A 25,981-nucleotide genomic window follows, 5' to 3' on the forward strand; every position below is an offset into this window, starting at 1 on the left:
CTCAGTTTCTTTTTCCACCTTTTCCTTTCCTTCTCACCTCAAAGCCCGAGCACACCTCGAAACCAACTGTTTCCCCAAACTGAACTACTCCAAGAGGTCTCCGTTTGCTGCCCACCGGCTCCTCCCCTTATTGAAGCCGACAAACTCCTCCCCTTAGTTTTACTTCCTCTTTTTGGCCACTCCCTCTCAGCCGACTGGGCGGGGCCTCGTCCGGAGAGGGGAAGGAAGAAGAAGAGGAAGCCCTCGGCACACCACCAATGCACAAACAAATAACAGCCCGTGACACCTCCCGACACACATGTAACGTCCATTTTACTGAACAGCCTGGCTAAACATGCATTTAATGGGGGATCTGAGCTAATCCTATATTTAGTAGCATACTCAGGGCCATTTCCGCAACAATACGTATGTGCAACATTAAAATTATATAATTCAGTGACCTTGGAAAACCTCCACAAGAGAATTATCAGCTTATCATGGAGGCTTTTGGTGACCTTTCCCCTTCGTATGAAACCATCCCGAGGCGTGTGGACATCCTCTATGGTAGTGGTGAGTAAAGTTGAAGAAGGCGCAAGTGAAGGCCCAATAACCACTTTGACTGATGAAGAACATGTTCAGAGGGTTGATGCCATTTCTAAGGCAGAATCAAAGCATTACTGGTAACGGAATTGTACAGGAAGCAGACATTTCCTCTGCAAGCACATTTCGCAGACAGACAGAAAAACTGCGAGAGGAAGATTTTTATAAAATGGGTTCCACATGTTATCAATAATGATGAGGTGTCTATATGCATGATGAGGTGCACAACTCATCTGCAGTGCAAGCAAAGCAAGGGTGACCTTTCCCTGGCAAACAAATTGACGAGAGATAAAAAAAATGGATGAATTCATTTGATCCTCAGTCGAAGAAGCAAAGCGTTGAATCGCGGTCACCAGTCCCCAAGAAGTAAACTTCCTCCTTTATCCAAAGAGCACTGAAGGTGATGCACATCCTGCCTTGTGCTCGACCATCGTGTGCCTCAGAAACAGACTGTGAGCAGAGTGTGTTATGCAAAGGTATTTACACCTCATCCCTGCTCCCCCAGAGAAGTGTTCAGTGTTGGATCGGAAACGACCGGAATTGCTGCACGATGGCATGAGTTTCCTCCTCGATGACGCAGAACATCATCACCAGCATGACGTGCAATCCTAGTGCAGGACAGTGGATTTATGAGGTTCTTCCACACCCTCCTCATTCTCCTCACCCGTCACTATGCGGTTACTTCTGGTATCAAATGGTGAAGGAACCTTTGTGAGGATATCGGTCTGAGATTGTGGACGAGATATCAGAGGCCGTGTATACGTGTCTGCGTGCTCTGAGCGCAGACGATCACCTCGCTGTAACTGGTGAAAATGCAATGAACTTCAGGGTGGGTGTAGGATGTAGAGTGGAGGGTACTGCTTTCAACCATCCCAGTATTCATCTTTGTAGATTGTATGCACAGTGTTCAAAAAAAAAAAATCTTTCATGAAACTTTCCTCGCTCAGTATCTGGAATCTTTGAATCCAACGATTTAATGAATGTAGCTTCTTCAGCTGGGTTTGAACCCATATCTCTCCGCAGCCCAAACCTTCATTAATCTGTCAGAAGCTTACAAAATTTTTTTGAAAAGCAAGTCTTCTTCTTGCGTATGGCAGCTTAGCTGCCGGGAAGCTATCATTTTGTTGGGGCGTGACTATGCCAATAATGCTGTACCCTTATACAGTACACTGGTCCTCATTTCGCCGACCTCAGAAGGATGACAGGCCGAGTCAACCACACCTGGTGTTAATTTAATGGAAAACAGGGCTTGAACTCAGGACCCTAGGATCCCAAGCCACCAGCCTAACCACCGAGCCAACACCAGGCTCGAAAAGCAAGTAAGAGTCGTTCACCCTTTCATAAACCTCTCCTCACTCAAAACCAAAAATAGATAGATTGAAAGTCCTTCCACCATTTTGCAAAATGACAACTCGAGAGATTTTCATGGGAATGCTTAGAAGCCTCAAATCAAGTGATCTGAGGTCGGCGGTTCGATTGGCAGAGTCATACCAAAGAGTGTAAAATTGGTACGTGCTGCTTCCCAGCAGATAAACCATATGGATACTACTATTTCGTATGCAGCCTGTGGCCGATGGTTGCATGATTGCTGGGAGCGTGGCTGTGCTGCTGATGCAGTTCCCCTTGTTTCCAGGAAGCTGGTACTCATTTTTCCGACCTCAGAAGGATGACAGGCTGAGTGAACCCACCTGGTGTTATCTAACGGCATGAACAGGAGCTCAAACTCAAGACCCTAAGATCATAACCCAGCCACCTTAACCGTTAAGCCAACAGGAGGCCTGCCCCAAGGATCAACCACTTGTCAGGGTGATGAAGCAGGGGGAGGGGAGGGAATATCTCCCCAATTGCTCTGCAGATTGCAGAGAGAAAATAGGTTACAAGACGGAGTTGCCGGCACCCAGAGGGTGCTGGAAAGTTGTGTCGCTTCCACCAAGGTCACCAGCTGTGTTTGCCTGAAGTCAAGTCAGACATTGTTTCATGTGTCTGCCTGCATGTAGCAGCTCCTCCATGAGCCTTAGAAACTGTGGAGCAAAAAAAAAAAGAGAAGAAAACATCACAACAATATTTATCCACACGGCAGGCCTGTGTATGAAGTCTAACTAGTTCAGTGACCGAAGGCCATGTATTTGGGAATTATGTTAACTTTGCAGAGATGATTGAGTGAATACAAATTATGGGTCTATATATTACATATGCAAAGGTTGGCAATGAAGCAGTTGGAAGGAAAACAGAAAAAAAAACAACAACAGCAGTAAAGGAGGAGAGGAGTGTTGGGGGGGGGGGGGAGGGGAGGATTCCCTTTCAGACAAAAGCAAATAAAGGGTAAATGCCCATTGAAGCAATAGATCACCGACAAATGGCGTCCAGGTAAGAGCCCCGCGCCTCCTCATTATCCTCACCGGCAGTGAAGGTTCTCGAGCCTTTGGACGTTAGAAAGCAAGCAGTTCTTAAAACATCATTCCGGATGAACAGAAAGGCAACCTCAAATGGTCGCATGCGGCGATAGCTCTCTGCGCAAATGGAACTGCATGTGATCAGGACATTGTTTGTCACGTATGACAGGTAACCGTGATACCTTGGCAACTCCAAAAAAATTTACAAACCAATTAATTAGTAATTGGCAAACAGTACCGTCATGATTTATAAAACATTTCGATCCAGCCCAAATATCCGTGCATACACGAAGGAACACCTTTACAAAACGGACGATCGGTATGAACGCACTCAATGAATAGACAGACAGACGTGGACCAGCACATTTTGTCAACAAATAAACTAATAAAATCTCGATATGGATGCAATTCAATGAAAATCATGTGATTTGACATGTACTTGGTGAGGTTGATCGAAAGGATCAGTTTAAAATGGGGATACATTACACAGACGTACTTTGCGCATTTTGAATTTGCAACGATCTATGCGAGTGGAACGTCATTTAAAGGGCTAATCATGGACACGTGCTGCATCAGCAGTGAAGGTGGATCTTTAAAAAGCATTTTATAAATACATACACAGTAAAATAATAAATGTTTTTAAAAAAAACATCATGACGATCACACAAAGCACCCACCCTGCAAGTCTACGATGATTATTGCCAGGGTGTAATCCTTGCTCAGCATGACAACTATGCACTATTGATGACAGAGTAAGGAGCACAGTGTGGGGAGGGGTCTCAGCACGACAAGGGGTGTGAGGGGAGGGTCTCAGCACGGCAAAGAGCGTGCGGGAGGGGTCTCAGCACGGCCAGGAGCATGCGGGGAGAGAGGTTCTCAGCACAGCAAGGAGTGTGCGGGGAGGTGTATCAGCACAGTAAGTACGTGGGGAGGGGTCTCAGCACAGTCAGGAGTGTGCGGGGAGGTGTATCAGTATGGCAAGGAGCACGTGGGGAGAGGTTCTTAGCACAGCAAGGAGTGTGTAGGGAGGTGTATCAGCATGACAAGGAGTGTGTATACACAGTACAATAATGCATTGGTTGGGGGGGGTATCAGCACAGCAAGAAGTATGCAGAGAGGGGTATCAGCACGGTAAGGAGCATGCAGGAAGGCAAGTAAGGAGCATGCAGGAAGGCAAGGGAGAGTCTCGGCACAGCAAGGGGAGAAAAGGGAGGAGAGGGATCTCAGCACGACAAGGGGTGTGAGGGGAGGGTCTCAGCACGGCAAAGAGCGTGTGGAGGGGTCTCAGCACGGCCAGGAGCATGCGGGGAGAGAGGTTCTCAGCACAGCAAGGAGTGTGCGGGGAGGTGTATCAGCACAGTAAGTACGTGGGGAGGGGTCTCAGCACAGTCAGGAGTGTGCGGGGAGGTGTATCAGTATGGCAAGGAGCACGTGGGGAGAGGTTCTTAGCACAGCAAGGAGTGTGTAGGGAGGTGTATCAGCATGACAAGGAGTGTGTATACACAGTACAATAATGCATTGGTTGGGGGGGTATCAGCACGGCAAGAAGTATGCAGAGAGGGGTATCAGCACGGTAAGGAGCATGCAGGAAGGCAAGTAAGGAGCATGCAGGAAGGCAAGGGAGAGTCTCGGCACAGCAAGGGGAGAAAAGGGAGGAGAGGGATCTCAGCACGGCAAGCGCATGGGGAAGCGAGGGAGGGGTATCAAGCCGGCGATCACTACACGATAACTCTACCCGCCCTCACGCCATCCTTCCTCATCAGGCATAATCGCAGAATTGAGCAAGATACGATCAGAGGACGGAACGCACAAAGACAAGGGTATGAGAAGATCAAAGGCTGTGTGGACGGGGATGTGATCAAATCATAGGAACCGCCCAGCCGCTTTAAACGGGATAACATCATTCAATCCCCCCCCCCCCCACAACCAGCTCCACTCCCCTCACTCTAATTTTGCAGGCGTGTCAAGATCTACTATAATCTACAAGAGCCACAAGCCCTAAAATTCACTGCATTGTACCTCGAATCTTTAATGCAGAATTGATCACATTCTCTTGTAGGAGCTCAAATCCTAGTGCTCGTCGTTAAGATAACATTATATGCCTCAAGGTTACAAGGGGGGAGGGAGGGGGATGGGGGAGGGAGGGGCATGGGGGAACCAGATCATTCACCAAGAGGCGCTCTACTCCACATATTATGTACTCACCTGGGGTGGGAGGTCGGTGAATCCATCCATCCATCCATCCATCCATCGTACGAAACGAAATGCCAGTATTTTTCCATGTACAATTTGTAGATGGCTTTAACTAAACCAAAAGATGGACATCACCAACACAGTAATTGTAATAATAAAAAAATTTTTTAGTCCGGCTACAAATTGGAAATGAAATGAATGGCTTTCATTAAATACCAGGATTTGGTTGAAGAGCTGAGAGTCCCAGCAAAGTATCATGATAAGAGTAGAGTACAAATTGCCAAACACATTTACTTGAGCGACCACTACCTCGATTCTATACCAAATAACCAAAACAAAAGTATCTCCGACCAGCCCACTCACTCATAAACAGTTTTCCACATCCTGGTGAGCTCGACAATACCAATTCAACGGCTACCGTGTGGTGGGGTCGGTCAAGGAAAGTTTTTGACCCAAGTCTTTTACGAACCAGTTGGCCAGCACTTTATAATTCGATTAGGGTGCCGGTAATAACTCACTTACTCTTCATGAAAGACACCGTGGGATCTTTAACGTCTATACCAACTAATGCTCGCAGATGCGTCACCGGGCTGAACGTCTACCCGAGGGACGGCACACTTTTAGGATACAACACCGTGCCGGCGAAGCACCAATGCGGTAGTTTATAGTCGGATCAGGAATCAAACCCAGACTATACAGTTCAGAGGTAAGTGCGCTACATCTGCACTAACATGTTGGAGTCTTTCCTGGTATTTATAAACTTCCTTCTTGAACCGAGCCATATAGACTTTAGTTTCCCAACCTTTCCAAGCAGAGATGAAGAGTGAAAGGCCTTCCATGCTGGATGGAGATTAAAGAGAAACTCGAGAGTGCATGAAGTGCATGCAGCACCGACAGGCGCTGCCCTTGAGATTCTTGGATCAATGCCCAGATGGTGGTTTTGAAGAATTGGTGGAAGGTTACTGTATGTGGAATAACAAAGGCCCTTAGTGTTATGGAAAAATGCAAAAGCTAATGAATATTAAATTCAAAATTTCATCATCCAGCTCTTTTTCCTGGACGAGTGAGCAAGAACTCAGTCCACTTTGGACAAATTTAAATCCCTAAAATAATTGGCGGTGAAAAAGCAGCGGAGACAGCAAAGTTATTACCTCCGCCACCGAAGAAGGACGGAGGTTGTGTTTTCACTCATATTTGTCTGTCTGTCTGTGAGCAGGATATCTCAAAAAAGTTATGGACGGATTCGGACGAAACATGGTGGACACGTTGGGTGGGTGACAAAGAAGAAGTGATTCGATCCAGATCCGGATGTGAGAATTTGTTTTTTAATTCCGTAAGTGATTCTTAACAATTGAGAGATGGGGCCAAAACAAAACGATGGAGGTTGAGGTTGAGGTGGAGGTGGTGGGAGGGAGGAGGTGGAGGTGAGAGGGAGGGGGTGGAGGTGAGAGGGAGGGGTGGAGGTGAGAGGGAGGGGTGGAGGTGAGAGGGAGGGGGTGGAGGTGAGAGGGAGGGGTGGAGGTGAGAGGGAGGGGTGGAGGTGAGAGGGAGGGGTGGAGGTGAGAGGGAGGGGTGGAGGTGAGAGGGAGGGGGTGGAGGTGAGAGGGAGGGGGTGGAGGTGAGAGGGAGGGGTGGAGATGAGAGGGAGGGGGTGGGAGGTGGGAGGGTGGGAGGGTGGAGGTGAGAGGTAGGAGGTTGAGGTGGGAGGGAGGAGGTGGAAGGGAGGAGGTGGAGGTGGGAGGGAGGAGGTGGAGGTGGGAGGCTGTAGGTGTGTGGGTGTACGTGGAGGTGTAGGCTGAGGCGTAGGTTGGGGTGTAGGCTGAGGTGTAGGTTGAGGTGTAGGTTGAGGTGTAGGTTGAGGTGTAGGTTGAGGTGTAGGTTGAGGTGTAGGTTGAGGTGTAGGTTGAGGTGTAGGTTGAGGTGTAGGTTGAGGTGTAGGTTGAGGTGTAGGTTGAGGTGTAGGTTGAGGTGGAGGTTGAGGTGGAGGTTGAGGTGGAGGTTGAGGTGGAGGTTGAGGTGGAGGTTGAGGTGGAGGTTGAGGTGGAGGTTGAGGTGGAGGTTGAGGTGGAGGTTGAGGTGGAGGTTGAGGTGGAGGTTGAGGTGGAGGTTGAGGTGGAGGTGGAGAAGAGGAAACAATGTGACCTCAAGCTTTAGCGGTTCCTGCTGTCGTAGAATCATAAAAATGGCACAGGGAGGAAAGCTGATATTGGAACAAAAATTGGTTCCCGTTTCATCACAACGATGGCGGTTTGAAAAGTTCATCTTTCAGTGATCGAAGAAGGAGAAGCAGGATGGCGTTCAACAAACACATCGGTTCAAACCATTCACATTTATTATTCGAGGACAACATGAACCCTTTAGAAGGAAACGGAAGAAGCTAACAATTATATTCTGTAATAGTAATATTTCGCAAAGCAAGAGAAAAATATATAAAAGGACACGGAAGAGGAAAAAAACAACAACAACAACAACAACAACAACAGAGTTTGTTGTTGTTGTTGTTGAAAAAGGATTTCACTTTAGAAGGGCTTTTTTGGACATTTTAAAGGGTTTCATTCAATTTTACATCCTCATTTAGATTCGTACATAGACATGCAATGTATATGTAAAGTATAACATGGTCTCTTGATTAAAACAATCAGCGAAGCGACGGGGAGGCACACCTAGTATCTGTACTATATGAGTCAGGTTTTAAAGTTGTTGTTTTTTGCATACAAAGTCAAGGCTCATGGAAGAGCTCGAACACTGAACAGATCAGAACGCAACAGAACAACAAGGAGAAAGATGGGAGGGGCGGTGGGCAACAACAGCAGGGTTGAAGAACAAAACAGAGGGAGACAGACAAATAAAGGATGTGGGGAGGACGCATGGGGTGGACAAGATTGATACAGAAGCAAACTCTCACAAAGGAAAAACTGGAAATTTGGAAGGAGGTAGGCTTGAGGATAGGAGGGTAAAGAGGGGTAGAATAGATCATGGTTTTGGATTGGGGATAATCTGAGATGTTGGTGAACAGCTGTCTTGAAGACCTGCAGCAAATAATGAGATCAAAGAGAATGTGGGAGACGATTCCATTGGCAGAAAATAAAAAGAGGATATAATGAGTGCAGGTGAGAAATGATCCTGGATTTAAGTACTTTCACCAGAATGGGGTAGATGGTGGACCGTGTGCAACATGTAGAAACCTGGGGGTGGCAAAGCACAGAAAGAGCAGAGGGTGCGAGACCAGAAAGGAGGTGGTAGAAGACAGATACATAACTAACCTGTCTGTGATGGAAATGTGATAGGCCCATAGACTCAGCTTCAACGCAGGAGATTCCAATAATCTTGAAGACCTTGCTTTCCATGGCATCAAGCTGAGCAAAATGCAAAGCAGGGGAGCCAACCCAGAGGGGAGAGCAGTACTCCATCAAGCTTTGGATGAAGGCCTTGTGTGTGGATAGGAGATCAGGTGTGCCAAGGAAGGACTTTGTATGATAGAGGATGCCCAGTCGGTGGCTGGCTTTGAAAGCAAAATTTGAAATGTGGTTTGGCCAAGAAAGATTATGGCTGAGAGTGAGACTCAAGAGTTTGAGTGACTGAACCTCTTCGAGAGGGTTTTTGAGAAAGTGGATAGGAGGGTTTGCGGAATGGTCCTTTCAGAGACAGAGACAGAGAGAGTGAAAGTGAGAGTGATAGTTGTCACGATCAAAAGACATATTCCAAGTGCTTGATGAGTTTGTGATTTTGTTAAGGTCTGAATCGAGGGAAGTGGCTGCTGCCTATCTGTCTGAAGGATCAGCGGTGTCACGGAAGACGGTGGAGTCATCGGCAAATAGATAAAGGGGATATTCTAGAGAGTCAGAGAGATCATTTATGAAGATTAAGAATAGGACTTGGCCAAGAACACTGACTTGGGGCACTCCAGTATTGACATGGAGAGGAGATGAAAGGATGCCGTTGAGAGTCGTACGTTGGCTACAAGAGAAGAGGAAGTCAGTAAGCCAAGAATGGAGTTGGCCTTGAAATTGGATGCCATTGGCAGAAAGTTTGGAGAGCAAGGCGAGATGTTGGACTGTATCGTAAGCTCGAGATATGCCGAGAGAGATGGTCCTGATCTCATATCCGGCATTGAGGGCCTCGATCCATTGTTGGGAGAGGTGATGGCAAAGGAAAAGAAAGAAAGACATTTTTGGGGCAAAATAGTCAACACGAGTCCAAAAACAAACAGGCAGTACAAATGATGTCGCTGGTCATGTAGTGTTTTTCTTCAATCAACGTAGTGCACGTTGTGTTAAGCATGCTTGCTGAATCGTTACCGAGTGCAAGTGCACAGATAATGGCATGTGACTACAAACCCTCATCCTGGTGTTGCCCAGGATTACAGTTGCAGCAGTGGAGAAAAAAAAAATCCTGCAAATGAGAAATTAAGCCGGCTAACCTAAATGCAGCTATAGTACACAAAACTCGATCCCCTTTACCACCCTGATGTGGCGAAATTCCATCACCATTTATCAATGGGACGAGAACAAGTAAAATTGGATCAGGTTACGATTATGGAGGGGTAAGTAACTCTTGATAACACAACTTTCACTACAATGGTTTTTGTGCTGCATCAAAAGCAATCTTGTGTCACACCAAAGCTTGCATAACTAGAACGGCACTCGGTAGCGCACATCAAATCAATTCTTCCTTGTCACACACCCAACCTGTCTACCAAATCCGTCCACAACTTTGAGATATCCTTCTCACAGACAGACAGACAGACAGACAGACAGAGAGGGGTGAAAACATAACCTCTGAACACCTTCAGTGGCGGAGGTAATTAATGATTGTAAAAAAAAATAAATAATTTTACTCCTCCTTATCGTGCACCCTGAATAATTTTTCTGAATTATAATATGGCACAACCTCGATAACTGCATTATTTGCTTGGCTAAAAACACAAAGGCAGCAAGCTGTCATCTTTAACACCTATTCTGCATATTCAGAACAAATAGTTACATTTGGCTTCCTTCTGTGACAGGGAAGAGGACGAAGACTACACCACCACCAACACTACTACCACTACCCCAAATACAGATTCCAATGTTCTTTTTGGGGACTACTGGCGAAGGATTTTGCCCCCAAGTCTTTCACGAACCAGCTGGTCAGGCCTGCTCGACTGGAGCCGATTTGGCCAGGAATTTGTTCAGAGTGCCGGAGATAACTCACCTACTCTTCGAGGAGACACCGTGGCAAGGTTAACATCCACCAGCTAATGCTCGGAGACGGGACACCCAGCTTAATGGCTATCTGAGGGACGGCATAGTTTGTGATACAAAAGCCCTACCTGCAAAACACCAATTGAAGCAGTACATGCAGTGCATATAGAAAGTCTACACCCCCTTTCAAAATTTTCACCTTTTGTTGCCTTATAGTCTGGAATGAAATTACATTAAATCAGACTTTTCCCATCTAAATTTACACATTGCAACCCACAACTTCCAAGTGAAAAACAAATTCTACAAATTTCAGAAAATTAATTAAAAATGCAAAACTAGAATATCTTTGTTGGATAAGTGTCCACCTCTCTTACAATAACAATTGTAAATTAACTCAGGTGTAACCAATCACTTTCAAAATCACACACCAAGTTAATTGGCCTCCACATGTGTTAAATTGTAGTGATTCTGATTATTTCAGAATAAAATCAGCTGTTCCTGGAGGTTTCCTCTGCTGGGTAGTGCATTTCACAGCAAACACTCAACCATGAGTCCCAAGGAGCTTTCAAAAGTCCTCTGGGATAAAGTTGTGAAAAGGCACAGATCAGGGGATGGGTATAAAAAATATTTTGAAGGCCTTGAATATCCCTTGGAGCGCAGTCAAGACAATCATTAAGAAGTGGAAGTCATATGGTACCACCAAGACCATGCCTAGATCAGGCCATCCCTCCAAATTAGAGAACCAAACAAAGAGGAGACTGATCAGAGAGGCCACCAAGAGGCTAATGGCAACGTTGAAAGAGCTACAGGCCTTTATGGCAAAGACTGGTCACTGTGTGCATGTGACTACAATATCCCAAGCAATCCACAAGCCTAGCCTGTGTGGTTGTGGCAAGAAAGAAGCCATCACTCAAAAAAACCCCACCTTGAGTCCCATTTTCGGTACGAAAAAAAACACTCCGGAGATTCAAAAGCCATGTGGCAAAAAGTTTTGTGGTCTTATGTAACCAAGATGGAACTTTTTAGCCTCAATTCAAAATGTTACGTTTGGCGCAAACTTAACACAGCACATCACCCAAAGAACACCATCCATACTGTGAAGCATGGTGGTGGCAGGATCATGTTATGGGGATGTTTCTCATCAGCAGGGGCTGGGGCAGTTGTCAGGATAGAAGGGAAAATGGATGGAGCAAAATACAGAAAAATCCTGGAAGAAAACTTGCTACCCTCTGCAAGAAAGTTGAAATTGGGATGGAAGTTCACCTTTCAGTAGAACAATGACACGAAGTTCACAGCGAAAGCTACACTGGAGTGGTTCAGGACCAAAAAGATAAATGTCCTTGAGTGACCCAGTCAGAGCCCCGACCTAAATCCAACAGTAAATCTGTGGCATGACTTGAAGATTGCTGTCCATCAACGCTCCGCATGCAACTTGACTGAGCTTGAACAGTTTTGTGCAGAAGAATGGGTAAATATTGCCCAATCAAGGTGTGCAAAGTTGGTCGAGACCTAACCCAACAAACTCACAGCTGTAATTGCTGTCAAAGGTGCTTCCAGCAAGTATTAACTCGGGGGGGGGGGGGGGGGTGGACACTTATCCAACCAAGATATTGTAGTTTTGTATATTTAATTAATTTTGAGAAATTTGTAGAATTTCTTTTCCACTTGGAAGTTGTGGGTTACAATGTGTGAAGAAAGCTTGAAAAAGTCTGATTTAATGCAATTTAATTCCAGGCTACAAAGCAACAAAAGGTGAAAATTTTGAAAGGGGGTGTAGACTTTCTAGAGGGACTGTATGTAGTTGGGTCAGGAATCAAATGCAGACAAGACTAGACAGCTCAAATGTAAGTGTGCTACCTCGGCACCATCTTGTCAGACCTTCTGCAATACATGGAAAAACTTTAAATTATGCCTTTCCAATAAAGACAAAAAAACCTGAAGCATATTAGGTGGAATCATTTAGCTATATATATATATAACAAAGACAATGTACAAAATCATAAAATAGACCATTTGGTGTAAAAATAAATGTATAATAAAGTATGATCTAAAAAACTTTAATTTCCTTCAAAAAATTGAACAATTAATTATGAAAACTATGGGAAAGGGGAGGGGGGTGGAATTTGGGTCCAATGGCAGGGGTACCTGGATCATCTGGAGAACTACATCCTGCGCTTCCCTGGGATAGCGTTGTCCAACTGGAATCTTCATCACTGCCAGCGGTATTCCTCATACCATAGAAACTTCGTGTCCTCCTCACACCCTCTACTGATACGCCTGCCGTTAACAATGGTGAAGTTGGTCGACTGCTCCAGTCATTGTCGTCTTGAACCTTAGGATTATCCGGATGCGCAGGCCCATCACTTTTGTCCCCTTTCATCATGGTTTGAACACCTCCGTAATTTTCATCCCAAGCATCATCAACACCCTCGGAGAACAAAAACTGTCGTTGATCACTTCCTAAGCACTTCTTTGTCTTGAGGCTCTTATTACAGTTTTGATCTTCGTTGCAGTCCACTGACGTGATGCCTGGTGGCTGTACAAAGGACTGGGCAGTCTTGCTGATGGATGAGTGGCACTTGCGATTGGGTTGGGAGAGCACCTGGGTAGAATCAACCTCCAAGAAGTCATTGTGTGAAAGAGGCAGTTTCAGGAATGTCGGAGGATTGGCTGGGCTGTTGCGGTTAGCAGCATCCGAAGCACCGCTGTGCACAGAAACTTGTCCTGCCATGAAGCCGTGAGGGGTCACGGTGTCCGTGAATGATCCTGAGGGATTGGCAAGAAATGATATTGCATCCCACTTCAAATTAGTGGAGAGTAGAATGGTAATTTATAATAACTAGTATCTTATAACATGATCACCTTGGTTGAAGGTAGTGAAAAACAAATATTCACGATAAAAGACTACATGATAAACCACATTCGTGGCTAAAAAGTTGATTGGGGTCCACTGTCCATGCACGGACGGAGGGTGAGATTCACTGCCCATGCTTGTGTAGAACATGTAAAGAGAGAGATCGAAAGGATCCACCATCCATACAGAGAACAAAGGGGTGGGGAGAAGAGGAGGGGAAGGTCCAGTACCCACAACCAGATAGAGGGGTGGACCGGCGTCCACACACCGACAGAGCAGGGGGTCCGGCGTCCGCACACCGACGGAGCAGGGGGTCCGCCGTCCGCACACCGACGGAGCAGAGGGGTCCGGCGTCCGCACACCGACGGAGCAGGGGGTCCGGCGTCCGCACACCGACGGAGCAGAGGGTCCGGCGTCCGCACACCGACGGAGCAGAGGGTCTGGCGTCCGCACACCGACGGAGCAGGGGGTCCGGCGTCCGCACAACGACGGAGCAGGGGGTCCAGCATGTGTACAGGGATGGGGGTGTACCAACCATGCACGAGGGGGATTGAGGTGCACCGCACGAGGGGGATCGGGGTGCACCGCACGGGGGGGGGGATCGAGGTGCACCTTACCGGGGGGATTGAGGTGCTCCACACGGGGGGGGCATCGAGGTGCAGCGCACGGGGGGGGATCGAGGTGCTCCGCATGGGGAGGGAATTGAGGTGCACCGTACCAGGGGGATCGAGCTGCTCCGCACGGGAGGGGGGGATTGAGGTGCTCCGCACGGGAGGGGGGCATCGAGGCGCAGCGCACGGGGGGGATCGAGGTGCTCCGCATGGGGGGGATTGAGGTGCACTGTACCGGGGATCGAGCTGCTCCGCACGGGGGGGGATCGAGGTGCTCCGCATGGGGAGGGGATTGAGGTGCACTGTACCGGGGGATTGAGGTGCTCCACGGGGGCATCTGCAGCGCACGGGGGGGGGGATCGACCGCATGGGGAGGGAATTGAGGTGCACTGTACCAGGGGATCGAGCTGCTCTGCACAGGAGGGGATTGAGGTGCTCCGCACGGGAGGGGGCATCGAGGCACAGCGCACGGGGGGGGATCGAGGAGCTCCGCATGGGGAGGGGATTGAGGTGCACTGCACCGGGGGATCGAGCTGCTCCGCACGGGAGGGGGGGATTGAGGTGCTCCGCACGGGAGGGGGGACATCGAGGCGCAGCGCACGGGGGGGGGGATCGAGGTGCACCGTACTGGGGGATTGAGGTGCTCTGCATGGGGGGGGATCGAGGTGGTCCGCATGGGGGGGGGGATTGAGGTGCACTGTACCGGGGGGATCGAGCTGCTCCGCACGGGGGGGGGATCGAGGTGCATCACCCATGCATGGACAACGGGTGGGGTTCTCGGTTAGTGCACTTCAGGAAAGCAGGGTGGAAAGGGGGCAACGTTCATGCACTGACCGATTTGGGAGAAGGGTCCACCCACCACTTATGTGCGGAACAATTGGAGTGAGAGGATCCCAAACTCGACCCTCTCCCCCGAAACACCGACCAAGACATTCAAGTAACACGTCCAGGCCTCGAGTCAGGAGCCGATAAAACAGTTCGGATCAAAATCTCGGCCCCTCCGTGACATGTCCGAATCCGTCTCTTCAGATCAAGGAAACACTTCTCCCCCCCAATGGGAATCCATCACACACCCGATTGAAGTCCCGTTTCAGTTTCTCCCTCGGAGAACAAATCACTTACCGTTAACGTTGCTTCGAACCATCACCCTCCGGGCACTTCCGGTCCGTGATCGTGGGAGGGGATTGGATGGGAATTGTAATATGATTAAACTTCAAACGTATTGTATTGTAACACAATTGTAAAATAATTAAACCTTCGAGAAATATATTCGATTATATTAGAAGTTTCCGCGGAATAAAAAAAATTCCGCGAAATGTAAAATGTGACATCAACAATTAAATAAATCAATCATGGTAATTTAATCTTGTCCATACATTTGCTCCCGAAAGATGTTTTTTGATTAAATCAAATCCCATTCCTCAACCCATCCCCAAGTACTCAACTCCACCCCCCCTCAACCCGCCCCCACGTACTCAACTCCACCCCCTCAACCCACCCCCAAGTACTCAACTCCACCCCCCTCAACCCGCCCCCAAGGACTCACCTCCACCCCCTCAACCCACCCCCAAGTACTCACCTCCACCCCCTCAACCCACCCCCAAGTACTCACCTCCACCCCCTCAACCCACCCCCAAGTACTCACCTCCACCCCCTCAACCCGCCCCCAAGGACTCACCTCCACCCCCTCAACCCACCCCCAAGTACTCACCTCCACCCCCTCAACCCACCCCAAGTACTCAACTCCACCCCCTCAACCCACCCCCAAGTACTCAACTCCACCCACCTCAACCCACCCCCAAGTACTCAACTCCACCCACCTCAACCCACCCCCAAGTACTCAACTCCACCCCCTCAACCCACCCCCAAGTACTCAACTCCACCCCCTCAACCCACCCCCAAGTACTCAACTCCATCCCCCTCAACCTACCCCCAAGTACTCAACTCCACCCCCTCAACCCACCCCCAAGTACTCAACTCCACCCCCTCAACCCACCCCCAAGTACTCAACTCCACCCCCTCAACCCACCCCCAAGTACTCAACTCCACCCCCCTCAACCCACCCCCAAGTACTCAACTCCACCCCCTCAACCTACCCCAAGTACTCAACTCCACCCCCTCAACCCACCCTCCAAGTACTCAACTCAACCCACCCCCAGATACTCAACTCCACCACCCCCTCAACCCACCCCCAAGTACTCAACTCCATCCCCCTCAACCTACCCCCAAGTACTCAACTCCACCCCTCTCAACCCACCCCTCTCAACCCACCCCCAGGTACTCAACTCCACCACCCCCCTCAACCCACCCCCAAGTACTCAACTCCACCCCCCTCAACCCACCCCCAGGTACTCAACTCCACCATCCCCCCTCAACCCACCCCCAAGTCCTTAACTCCCCCTCCCCTAAACCCCAGTCCAAAATTCCACACTCCTCAACCCCAAATCCTCAGCCACTCATCCCCAAGTCCTCAACTCGCTCCCCCTCAAACCCCTAAAGACAAAATCAGCTCATGTGTCCTAAAAACCTGCTCTGCTGTTCTTACGCATTCTCTCTCCCTCTCTCCCTCTCTCCCTCTCTCCCTCTCTCCCTCTCTCCCTCTCTCCTTCTCTCTCTCACTGCCCTTTTCACCCTATCAGTTGTGCCAGATAACCTTCCATCTGCATAGAAATCCACCATGATCACTGCATTCCATACAAATAAGTGCAAAAACTGATTCCCTCAACGACAGACCTGTCAGCATACTTCCAATCATCAGCAAGGTAATGGAATCCATCATCGCAGTTGATATGAAATCTTTCCTTTTCTCCAACAACCTCATCTCAGATCACCAATTTGATTTCAGACCAGGTCACTCCACCGTGGACATTCTGCTTCTACTCAACAATGGATGGAGGAACTCAATGTCAGACATGAGATCAGGCTGTCTCTCTGGATATGCACTACATGGCCAAAAGTATGTGGACACCCCTTCTAATTAATGGATTCGGCGAGTTCAGCCACACTCGTTGCTGCCAGGTGTATAAAATCAAGCACACAGTCAAGCAATCTCCATAGACAAACATTGGCAGTGGAATGGGCCACACCGAAGAGCTCAGTGACTCTCAACGTCGCACCGTCATTGGAGGGCACCTTTCCAACAAGTCAGTTCGGAAAATTTCTGCCCTATTAGAGCTGCCCTAGTCAACAGCAAGCACTGTTATTGTGAAGTGGAAACATCTAAGAGCAACAACAGCTCAGCCACGAAATGGTAGGCCACACAAGCTCACAGAACGGGACCACCAAGTGCTGAAGCGCGTAGCGCAAAAAAATCGTCTGTCATCAGTTGCAACACTCACAACTGACTCTGGAAGTTCCAAACTGACTCTGGAAGCAACGTCAGCACAACACACTGTTTGTTGAGAGCTTCATTAAATGGGTTTCCATGGCCAAACAGCCCCACACAAGCCTAAGATCACCATGCACAATGCCAAGTGTTGATTGGAGTGGTTGGAGTGGCTCACCGCCATTGGACTCTGGGGGCAGTGGAAATGCATTCCACTGGAATGAAACGCTGGAGTGATGAATCACGCTTCACCATCTGGCAGTCTGATGGACAAATCTGAGTTTGGCGGATGCCAGGAGAACGCTACCTGCCCGAATGCAGAGTGACAACTGTAAAGTTTGGTGGAGGAGGAATAATGGTCTGGGGCTGTTTTTCATGATTCTCGCGAGGCCCTTTAGTTCCAGTGAAGGGGAATCTTAACGCTACAGCATACAATGACATTCTAGATGATTCTGTGCTTCCAACTTTGTGGCAACAGTTTGGAGAAGGCCCTTTCCTGTTTCAGCATGACAATGCCCCCATGAACAAAGCGAGGTCCACACAGAAATGGTTTGTTGAGATCGGTGTGGAAGAACTTGACTGGCCTGCACAGAGCCTTAACCTCAACCCCATTGAACACATTTGGGATGAATTGGAACACCGACTGCAAACCAGACCTCATCACCCAACATCGGTGCCCAACCTCACTAATGCTCTTGTGACTGAATGGAAGCAAATCCCCACAACAATGTTCCAACATCTAGTCCAGTGGAAAGGCTTCCCAGAAGAGTGGAGGCTGTGAGAACAGCAAAGGGGGGACCAACTCCATATTAATACCCATGATTTTGGAATGAGATGTTGGATGAGTTAATGTCCACAAACTTTTGTCCATGGTGTGTATCTCGTGCTTTTGATACAGTCTGGTATCCTGACTTACTCTCCAAACTCTTTGCCTATGGCATCCAAGGACAACTCCACACATGGCTTACTGACTTCCTCGACTCTTGTGGCTAACATGTGGCTCTCAGCGGAATCCTTTCATCCCCTCTCCCTGTCAAGGCTGAAGTGCCCCAAAGTAGTGTTCTGGGCCCAATCCTACTCCTGATCTTCATCAGTGATCTCTCTGACTCTATAGAAAATCCTCTTTATCTATTTGCTGATGACTCCACCCTCTGCCATGACATCCCTCATCCTTCAGGCAAGCAGGCTGCAGACTCTTTCCTGTCTTCAGACCTTTAAAACAATCACAAGCTTGTGAAATACTTGGAATATGTCATTCAATCCTGACAAATCTCACACTCTCACTTTCTCTCCAAAAGGACCATCTGGCAACTCCCCCCCCACCCTTCTATCTACTTTCTTAACAATCCTCTTGAGGAGGTTCAGTCATTCAAACTCTGAGGTCTCACTATCAGTGATGATCTTTCTTGGGCAAAACCCATTTCAAAGTTGGCCTCCAAAGTCAGTCACCAACTGGGCATCCTCCATCATACAAAGTCCTTCCTTGGCACACCTGAACTCCTGTCCACCAACAAGGTCTTCATCCACAGCTTCATAGAGTATTGCTGTCCCATCTGGGTTGGCTCCACTGCCTCCCATCTCGCTCAGCTTGACGCTGTGGAAACAAAGGCCTTCAAGATTATTGGAATCTCAAGTGCTGAAGCTGAGTCTATTGGCCTATCACTTCAGCATCACAGACAGGTCGGTGGTCTCTCTGTCTTGTACCACCTCCTTTCTGGTCTTGCACTCTCTGCTCTTTCCGTGATTTGTCCTCCCCCCCCCAGGTGTCTGCAGGGCTCATATAGTCCACCATCAACCCCCTTCTGGTGAAACTATGTAAATCCAGGATCACTGCTCACTCTACTCAAATTGTTCCTCGTTTTTTCCCCACCTGTGGAATTAACTTCCAAATCCTCTTCAATCTAATGCCTCCCTCCAGGTCTTCAAGACAGTAGTTCTCCACCACATCAGATCATCTCCAATCCCAAACCATGATCTTTTCTACCCCCGTTAAGCCGACCCAAATCCCTCACATTTTTCCAGTTTTTCCTCCTTGGAGTTTCCTTCTTCATGCACGTGTTTTGTGTCCTGCTTTTGTCTGTTACATCCTGATCCATTCACTGTACTAACTCTTCCATGAGCCTCGACTATGTATACAAAAACAAATTATCCCCCCTCCCCCCCCAAAGCCTCAACCCCCCCTCTTCCAATTCCCCCTCCCCATATCTTCCCGTTTTTCAAAACAAGAGGACATTCCAACATCATCACATATTATTATGCCTGGTGTTGGCTTAATGGTTCGGGTGGTGGGCTTGGGATCCTAGGGTCCTGAGTTCAAATCCTGCTCACCGTTGAATTAATACCAGGTGGGGTTAACTTGACCTGTCATCCTTCCGAGGTCGGCAAAATGAGTACCAGCATTCTGGTATACTGTGTCAGAGTGGCGACCCGTCCAGGATTGTGCCCAATAGCCAAGGAGACTGCTTAAGCAGCACCAATGCTCTGCCCAGAGTAAGGTCCCAATGTCCTCCTCCTCCTCCTCCTCCTCCTCCTCCTCCTCTCAAGAAAGCTCGATCTGTTCATGGAAACGGCGTGCTGTGTGTGATCCGATGGAATGAGAACATAATAAGGTCTCTCTCAGTTCACTGGTGCACTTCAAAACTCACGAGTTCATAGAATACGTATACAATGTAAAAGTGTGTTCGGGTATAAAATTAAATTGAAATAAAACAATGAATTTTAAAAGTCGGATGAAAAACATTCTGGAAGTTTAGCACCGTTGATGCAGTCTTATACGCCACCTTACATAACATGTCCAAATACTACAAAACTGGAGATTTTTGGAAGCGACACAAAGGTGATTTGTGTTCTACAGTGTTCAATTATATCTATCTATAATCCAGCAATCTGTGCGTGTGTGTGTGTGTGTGTGTGTGTGTGTGTGTGTGTGTGTGTGTGTGTGTGTGTGTGTGTGTGTGTGTGTGTGTGTGTGTGTGTGTGTGTGTGTCTGTGTGTCTTTGTGTCTGTGACCGCTGTTTCTCTACAACCACTGGTCCGATCTAATTGAAACTTGCCTGGTATATTGTTGTGGACCTGAGGATGTACCTTTTCAAGGTTTGATATTAATCGGACAAGTGGTCCCCAATTTATGTCCATTTATTTACCAAACCTATGACAGGACACGTTGCTGCGTAGGCGTGGCCGTTGGGGAAGAGATCCTCAGCCGCGTTCCCCATTACGGGTTACAACGTACCGACTTCCGGATAGTGATGACTTACTGTAATATAATAATTTCTTGATTTGTTATGCACATTTATCGATAAACACAATGCCCCAATCCAGTCGTCGTTTACAAGAGCGAAGGAACGGCCTGTGTAGTTGTTTCTGGCACGCGGTTTGAAAGTTTTTTGTTGTTGTTGTTGTTGTTGTTGTTGTTGTTTTTTTTTTTTTTTTTGCACGTACGGCCATGCACGTCGGGCACGCACTAGTACAATTAAATTGAAATAAATAAAGATGGTAAAGGTCGTATTAAAAAAAAATTCTGGAAGTTTACTGCCGTTGATGCAGGGTCTTTCCCACCACCTTGTTGTTGAACACGTTACATTATAGTTATTTGTGCTTGTCGTTTGTGTCCTCCATGACATCCTTAAAAACAATGGTGAAAACATAACCTCCGTCGACCTTTGGTGGCAGAAGAAATTAAACGACGACGAGATCGTTTAATTCACAATCTCGTATAATTGGCAAAACACGAGAATCTGTTATTTTGCGACATTTTACCGGATGGACGGATGGACTGACCAAGCGTATGAGCTCACCTGGACTTTAGTCTGGTGAGCTTATGCGGCGAACGAGCAGTGAGTGTCCACAGGTGAGTGAGTGAGTGAGTGAGTGCGTGAGTGAGTGCGTGAGTGAGTGAGTGCGTGAGTGAGTGCGTGAGTGAGTGCGTGAGTGAGTGCGTGAGTGAGTGTGTGAGTGAGTGAGTGAGTGCATGAGTGAGTGAGTCAGTGAGTCATTGAGTGAGTGAGTGAGTGAGTCAGTGAGTGAGTGAGTGAGTGAGTCAGTGAGTGAGTGAGTCAGTGAGTGAGTGAGTGAGTCAGTGAGTGAGTGAGTGCGTGAGTGAGTCAGTGAGTGAGTGAGTGAGTGAGTGAGTGAGTGAGTGAGTGAGTGAGTGCGTGAGTGAGTGAGTGAGTGAGTGAGTGAGTGAGTGCGTGAGTGAGTGTGTGGGTGAGTGTGTGTGTGTGTGTGTGTGTGTGCGTGCGTGCGTGTGTGTGCGTGTGTGTGTGTGTGTGTGTGTGTGTGTGTGTGTGTGTGTGTGTGTGTGTGTGTGTGTGTGTCTGTGTGTCTGTGTGTCTTTGTGTCTGTGACCGCTGTTTCTCTACAACCACTGGTCCGATCTAATTGAAACTTGCCTGGTATATTGTTGTGGACCTGAGGATGTACCTTTTCAAGGTTTGATATTAATCGGACAAGTGGTCCCCAATTTATGTCCATTTATTTACCAAACCTATGACAGGACACGTTGCTGCGTAGGCGTGGCCGTTGGGGAAGAGATCCTCAGCCGCGTTCCCCATTACGGGTTACAACGTACCGACTTCCGGATAGTGATGACTTACTGTAATATAATAATTTCTTGATTTGTTATGCACATTTATCGATAAACACAATGCCCCAATCCAGTCGTCGTTTACAAGAGCGAAGGAACGGCCTGTGTAGTTGTTTCTGGCACGCAGTTTGAAAGTTTTTTGTTGTTGTTGTTGTTGTTGTTGTTGTTTTTTTGCACGTACGGCCATGCACGTCGGGCACGCACTAGTACAATTGAATTGAAATAAATAAAGATGGTAAAGGTCGTATTAAAAAAAAAATTCTGGAAGTTTACTGCCGTTGATGCAGGGTCTTTCCCACCACCTTGTTGTTGAACACGTTACATTATAGTTATTTGTGCTTGTCGTTTGTGGCCTCCATGACATCCTTAAAAACAATGGTGAAAACATAACCTCCGTCGACCTTTGGTGGCAGAAGAAATTAAACGACGACGAGATCGTTTAATTCACAATCTCGTATAATTGGCAAAACACAAGAATCTGTTATTTTGCGACATTTTACCGGATGGACGGATGGACTGACCAAGCGTATGAGCTCACCTGGACTTTAGTCTGGTGAGCTTATGCGGCGAACGAGCAGTGAGTGTCCACAGGTGAGTGAGTGAGTGAGTGAGTGAGTGCGTGAGTGAGTGCGTGAGTGAGTGAGTGAGTGAGTGCGTGAGTGAGTGCGTGAGTGAGTGTGTGAGTGAGTGAGTGAGTGCATGAGTGAGTGAGTCAGTGAGTCATTGAGTGAGTGAGTGAGTGAGTCAGTGAGTGAGTGAGTGAGTGAGTCAGTGAGTCAGTGAGTGAGTGAGTGAGTCAGTGAGTGCGTGAGTGCGTGAGTGAGTGAGTGCGTGAGTGAGTGAGTGAGTGCGTGAGTGAGTGAGTGAGTGAGTGAGTGCGTGAGTGAGTGCGTGAGTGAGTGCGTGAGTGAGTGAGTGCGTGAGTGAGTGAGTGCATGAGTGAGTGAGTCAGTGAGTCAGTGAGTGAGTGAGTCAGTGAGTCAGTGAGTCAGTGAGTGAGTGAGTTAGTGAGTGAGTGAGTCAGTGAGTGAGTGAGTCAGTGAGTGAGTGAGTGAGTGAGTGAGTGCGTGAGTGAGTGAGTCTGTAAACACTTCAGTCATTATCGCTTGAACCAAACACACGATTTCGATGAAACTTGACCCAAACCTTCATCACCCATGATGTACCAAATTGTATCGACTGCATCAAAATATACGTTCATTGATGGGGTCTATGGGGGGGGTGGGGGATGGTTTGACCCCCCCCCCCCAAAATAGGGATTTGCTCTCTTCTCCGAAACTACACATACAATTTTGATAAAACTTGACCACAACTTTCAACATCCATGATGTACCAAAGTTTGTTCACGGCATAAAAAACGTCAGGGTCTAACTGGGTCTGCAAGGGGGTTGAGCCCCCTAAAATAGGTATTTGCTCTCTTCTCCAAAACTACACACACAATTTCAATGAAACTTGACCACAACCTTCATCACTCATGATGTACCAAAGTTTGTTCATGGCATTAAAAAAATCAAGGTCTGAGGGTTCTGTGGGGGATTTGAGTGACTGTTGCTCTTGATCCAGGTGAGCTTTAGGATGTGTGGTCCTATTTTTATATCGATGGGATGGATTAATGATTATGATCGGAATGTTCCATGAGGTTTTGTATGAATATTGTCACCTGGAAAAACATGAGCCTGAAATACTATGGTATTCAATTACACCAGTTTAACTCAAACCATAACTGTCACATCGCTGAGGTTCAGTGCTTTAGGAAGGTTTACAAAGGACGCAAATACAAGAAACATGAGGCTACTAGGTCCATCAGACATGCTCAATGGTTGCCAACCTATGGTTGTTTGTCCCAGACTCGGAGCGGACGCTTTAACCATTACACCACCGAGTCTGGCTAAACTACCTATTTAGTTTGGTGAAGCCATGTAACAAGCCATCTATTTTTTGTGTAAGCAAATATGGCAGGATTTTTGATCCTCCTCCTGATCCTCTTCTCTTCGTATGCTCCATCTGCATACACATTTATATTCCCTCCCCTAAGTCAAATGTTCTCCAAATTCACTCTCTGTCTCATTCATTCTCCCCTCCACTCCAATGAATGCATACGCACGTATATGTACGTAATAAATATGGAGTTATCAAAAAACCCCACAATATCTGCCCATATACCCTGCATCACAACCCACCACTACTTAAGTGTTGTGTGTGCGTGGGCCGTCCAGGCTGAGCAAATCATGTAAACATGATAAAAGTTTAGACCAAAATCAAGTTCCATTCCTAATGGAGTTGGTAATTGCAATCACGTCATGGCCGTCGTCTTTCAGGTTATGTCACATATCAGTTTTCAATGTATACATTATATATATATATATATATATATATATATATATATATATATATATATATATATATATATATATGTATGTATTTGTGTGTAATTATATATACAAAATGAAAAAAGTTATTGTGCATCATTTACAGATATGTGAAATGAGAAATGAAAACAAACACATCACATGTTTGGTCATGTCAATATTTCGTGTTTGACAAACATGAAACCGACATGAGAATGTCAACACATGTGTGCCAGACATGTCTGCAGAGGCTCGAGGAGGGGTGTGGTCAAAAATCAACTCAAACTCTTGGGTCTCATTGTCAGCCATGATCTTTCTTGAGCAAGTCACATTTCAAAGTTGGCCTCCAACGCCAGCCGCATACTGGGCATCCACCGTCATACAAAGTCATTCCTTGGCAAAGCTTGGTGTTGGCTGAGTGGCGAGGGTGGCTGGCTTGGGATCTTCGCGTCCTCAGTTTGAGCCCCGTCAGCTTCTGAAATAACACCATGTAGGGTTGACTCATCCTGTCATCCTTCCGAGGTCGGCGAAATGAGCACCAGTGTACTGATAATAGGGGCACTGCATTGGTGGTATAGCCGTGTCCCTAACTACCGAAGTAACCAGCAGCCACAAGGCTGCACATGAGAGTGTGTGTATTCCTTGGCACACCTGAGCTCCTATCCACCTACAGGGCCTTCATTATCAGCTTGATGTAGTATTGCTCTCCCCTCTGGGAGGACTCCCTGCCTCACATCTTGCTCATCTTCTTGTTGCTCAATCACTGCTCACCTTCACTCATTTGTTCCTCGTCCCCACTTGTGAAACCAACTTCCACATTCTCTTCAATCTCATTCTTCCCTCTAGATCTTCACGACAGCTGTTCACCACCATCTCAGATCATCTTCCATTCAAAATCATGACCTTCTCTACACCTGTGAAACCACCCCCACATTTTCCCCTCCCCACAAATTTTGCTTCTGTATCTATCTTGTCCACCCCTTGTGTTCTCCCCTACCCCTAATCGTTGCCTGCATCCTTTGTTTATCCATCTCTGTCTATTTTGTCCCTCGGCCCTGCTGTTGGCATTTCCCCCTTCTCTTTATGCTCTTCCTTTTGTTATGTTCTGTCCTGATCTGTTCTGTGTTCTGGCTCTTCCACGAGCCTCGACTCTGCTGACAATAAATAAATAAATGAAAAGGGGTTCTTGGTTGGATACATGACCTTCCCAGGTGTGAAACGTTACCTCAAATGTCATGCCGTTGTTTTCTTCCAATTCTGATTAAAATATCCTCTAATTAGCATAAACATCCACACCTCGTTGATCACATCCTCTCTATCCTTAGATGGAGTACTGAATGTACATTAATTAATATCATCATTTGCATATTGGTGCCTCTAATTTCTTGCTGTTTTATTGTTGAACATCTTCAGAATTGAATATTTATGTTCTGTTGAGTCATCTATATTCTATAAGTTTGGGATTGAGAGGAAGGGGTAGTACTTCAAATGGGAAAAAGAAGGATTTGAGACAAATCGAGAAAAGCAAGATAAGGAATAATGATAGAAGAGGGAAAGGAGGGAGGTGAGTGATGAAGAAGTGGGGAGAGAAAGGAAAGAAGTTTGAGTGGAGGGAGGAGGGGAGAGGATGGAATGGACATATAAAGAGCAGCAGATGTGGTGGAATTCCTCGTCGTTTCCATATACGTAATAGATAGATGTCCCTCAGAGGATTTTGTTATTTCGGTTTAATAAAATGTTACTTTAAATTAATGTAATGGAGTTTTAGAGCAAATAGTAATGAGAATATGGGTAGTTTTTAACCCCCCCTAAAGCTATGTACACATAATGTCCCATGAGGTCTACAACACGCTATGAGTCGAAGAACGAGGTCACGTGGGGCTGTGTGCTGCAAATCACACCAGGCTGGA

At 47.2% G+C, this 25,981-nt stretch overlaps 1 protein-coding gene across 3 annotated transcripts in view; it reads right to left on the reverse strand.

The window, feature by feature from the left end:
* Positions 1-14,992, reverse strand: part of LOC147014621 (amyloid beta precursor protein binding family B member 2-like) — a 41,589-nt gene extending 26,597 nt beyond the window's left edge. Inside the window, exons 1-2 of one of the 3 annotated variants that reach the window (XM_085852743.1) lie at positions 14,936-14,992; positions 12,494-13,114 (exon numbers count right to left, since the gene is read on the reverse strand). In XM_085852743.1, the coding sequence (XP_085708869.1) occupies positions 12,494-13,114; positions 14,936-14,957 (643 nt within the window). In that variant the 5' untranslated portion in view covers positions 14,958-14,992. Of the gene's footprint in view, positions 1-3,649; positions 4,128-12,493; positions 13,115-14,935 lie in introns of those variants that run through there. The other 2 variants (XM_085852746.1, XM_085852744.1) reach the window with 2 other exon arrangements.
* Positions 14,993-25,981: the final 10,989 nt, after the last annotated feature.

Source organism: Eptatretus burgeri, chromosome 13 (assembly GCF_056783735.1).
Source record: "Eptatretus burgeri isolate ZD-2024b chromosome 13, Ebu_testis_v1, whole genome shotgun sequence".
Taxonomy (NCBI): domain Eukaryota; kingdom Metazoa; phylum Chordata; class Myxini; order Myxiniformes; family Myxinidae; genus Eptatretus; species Eptatretus burgeri.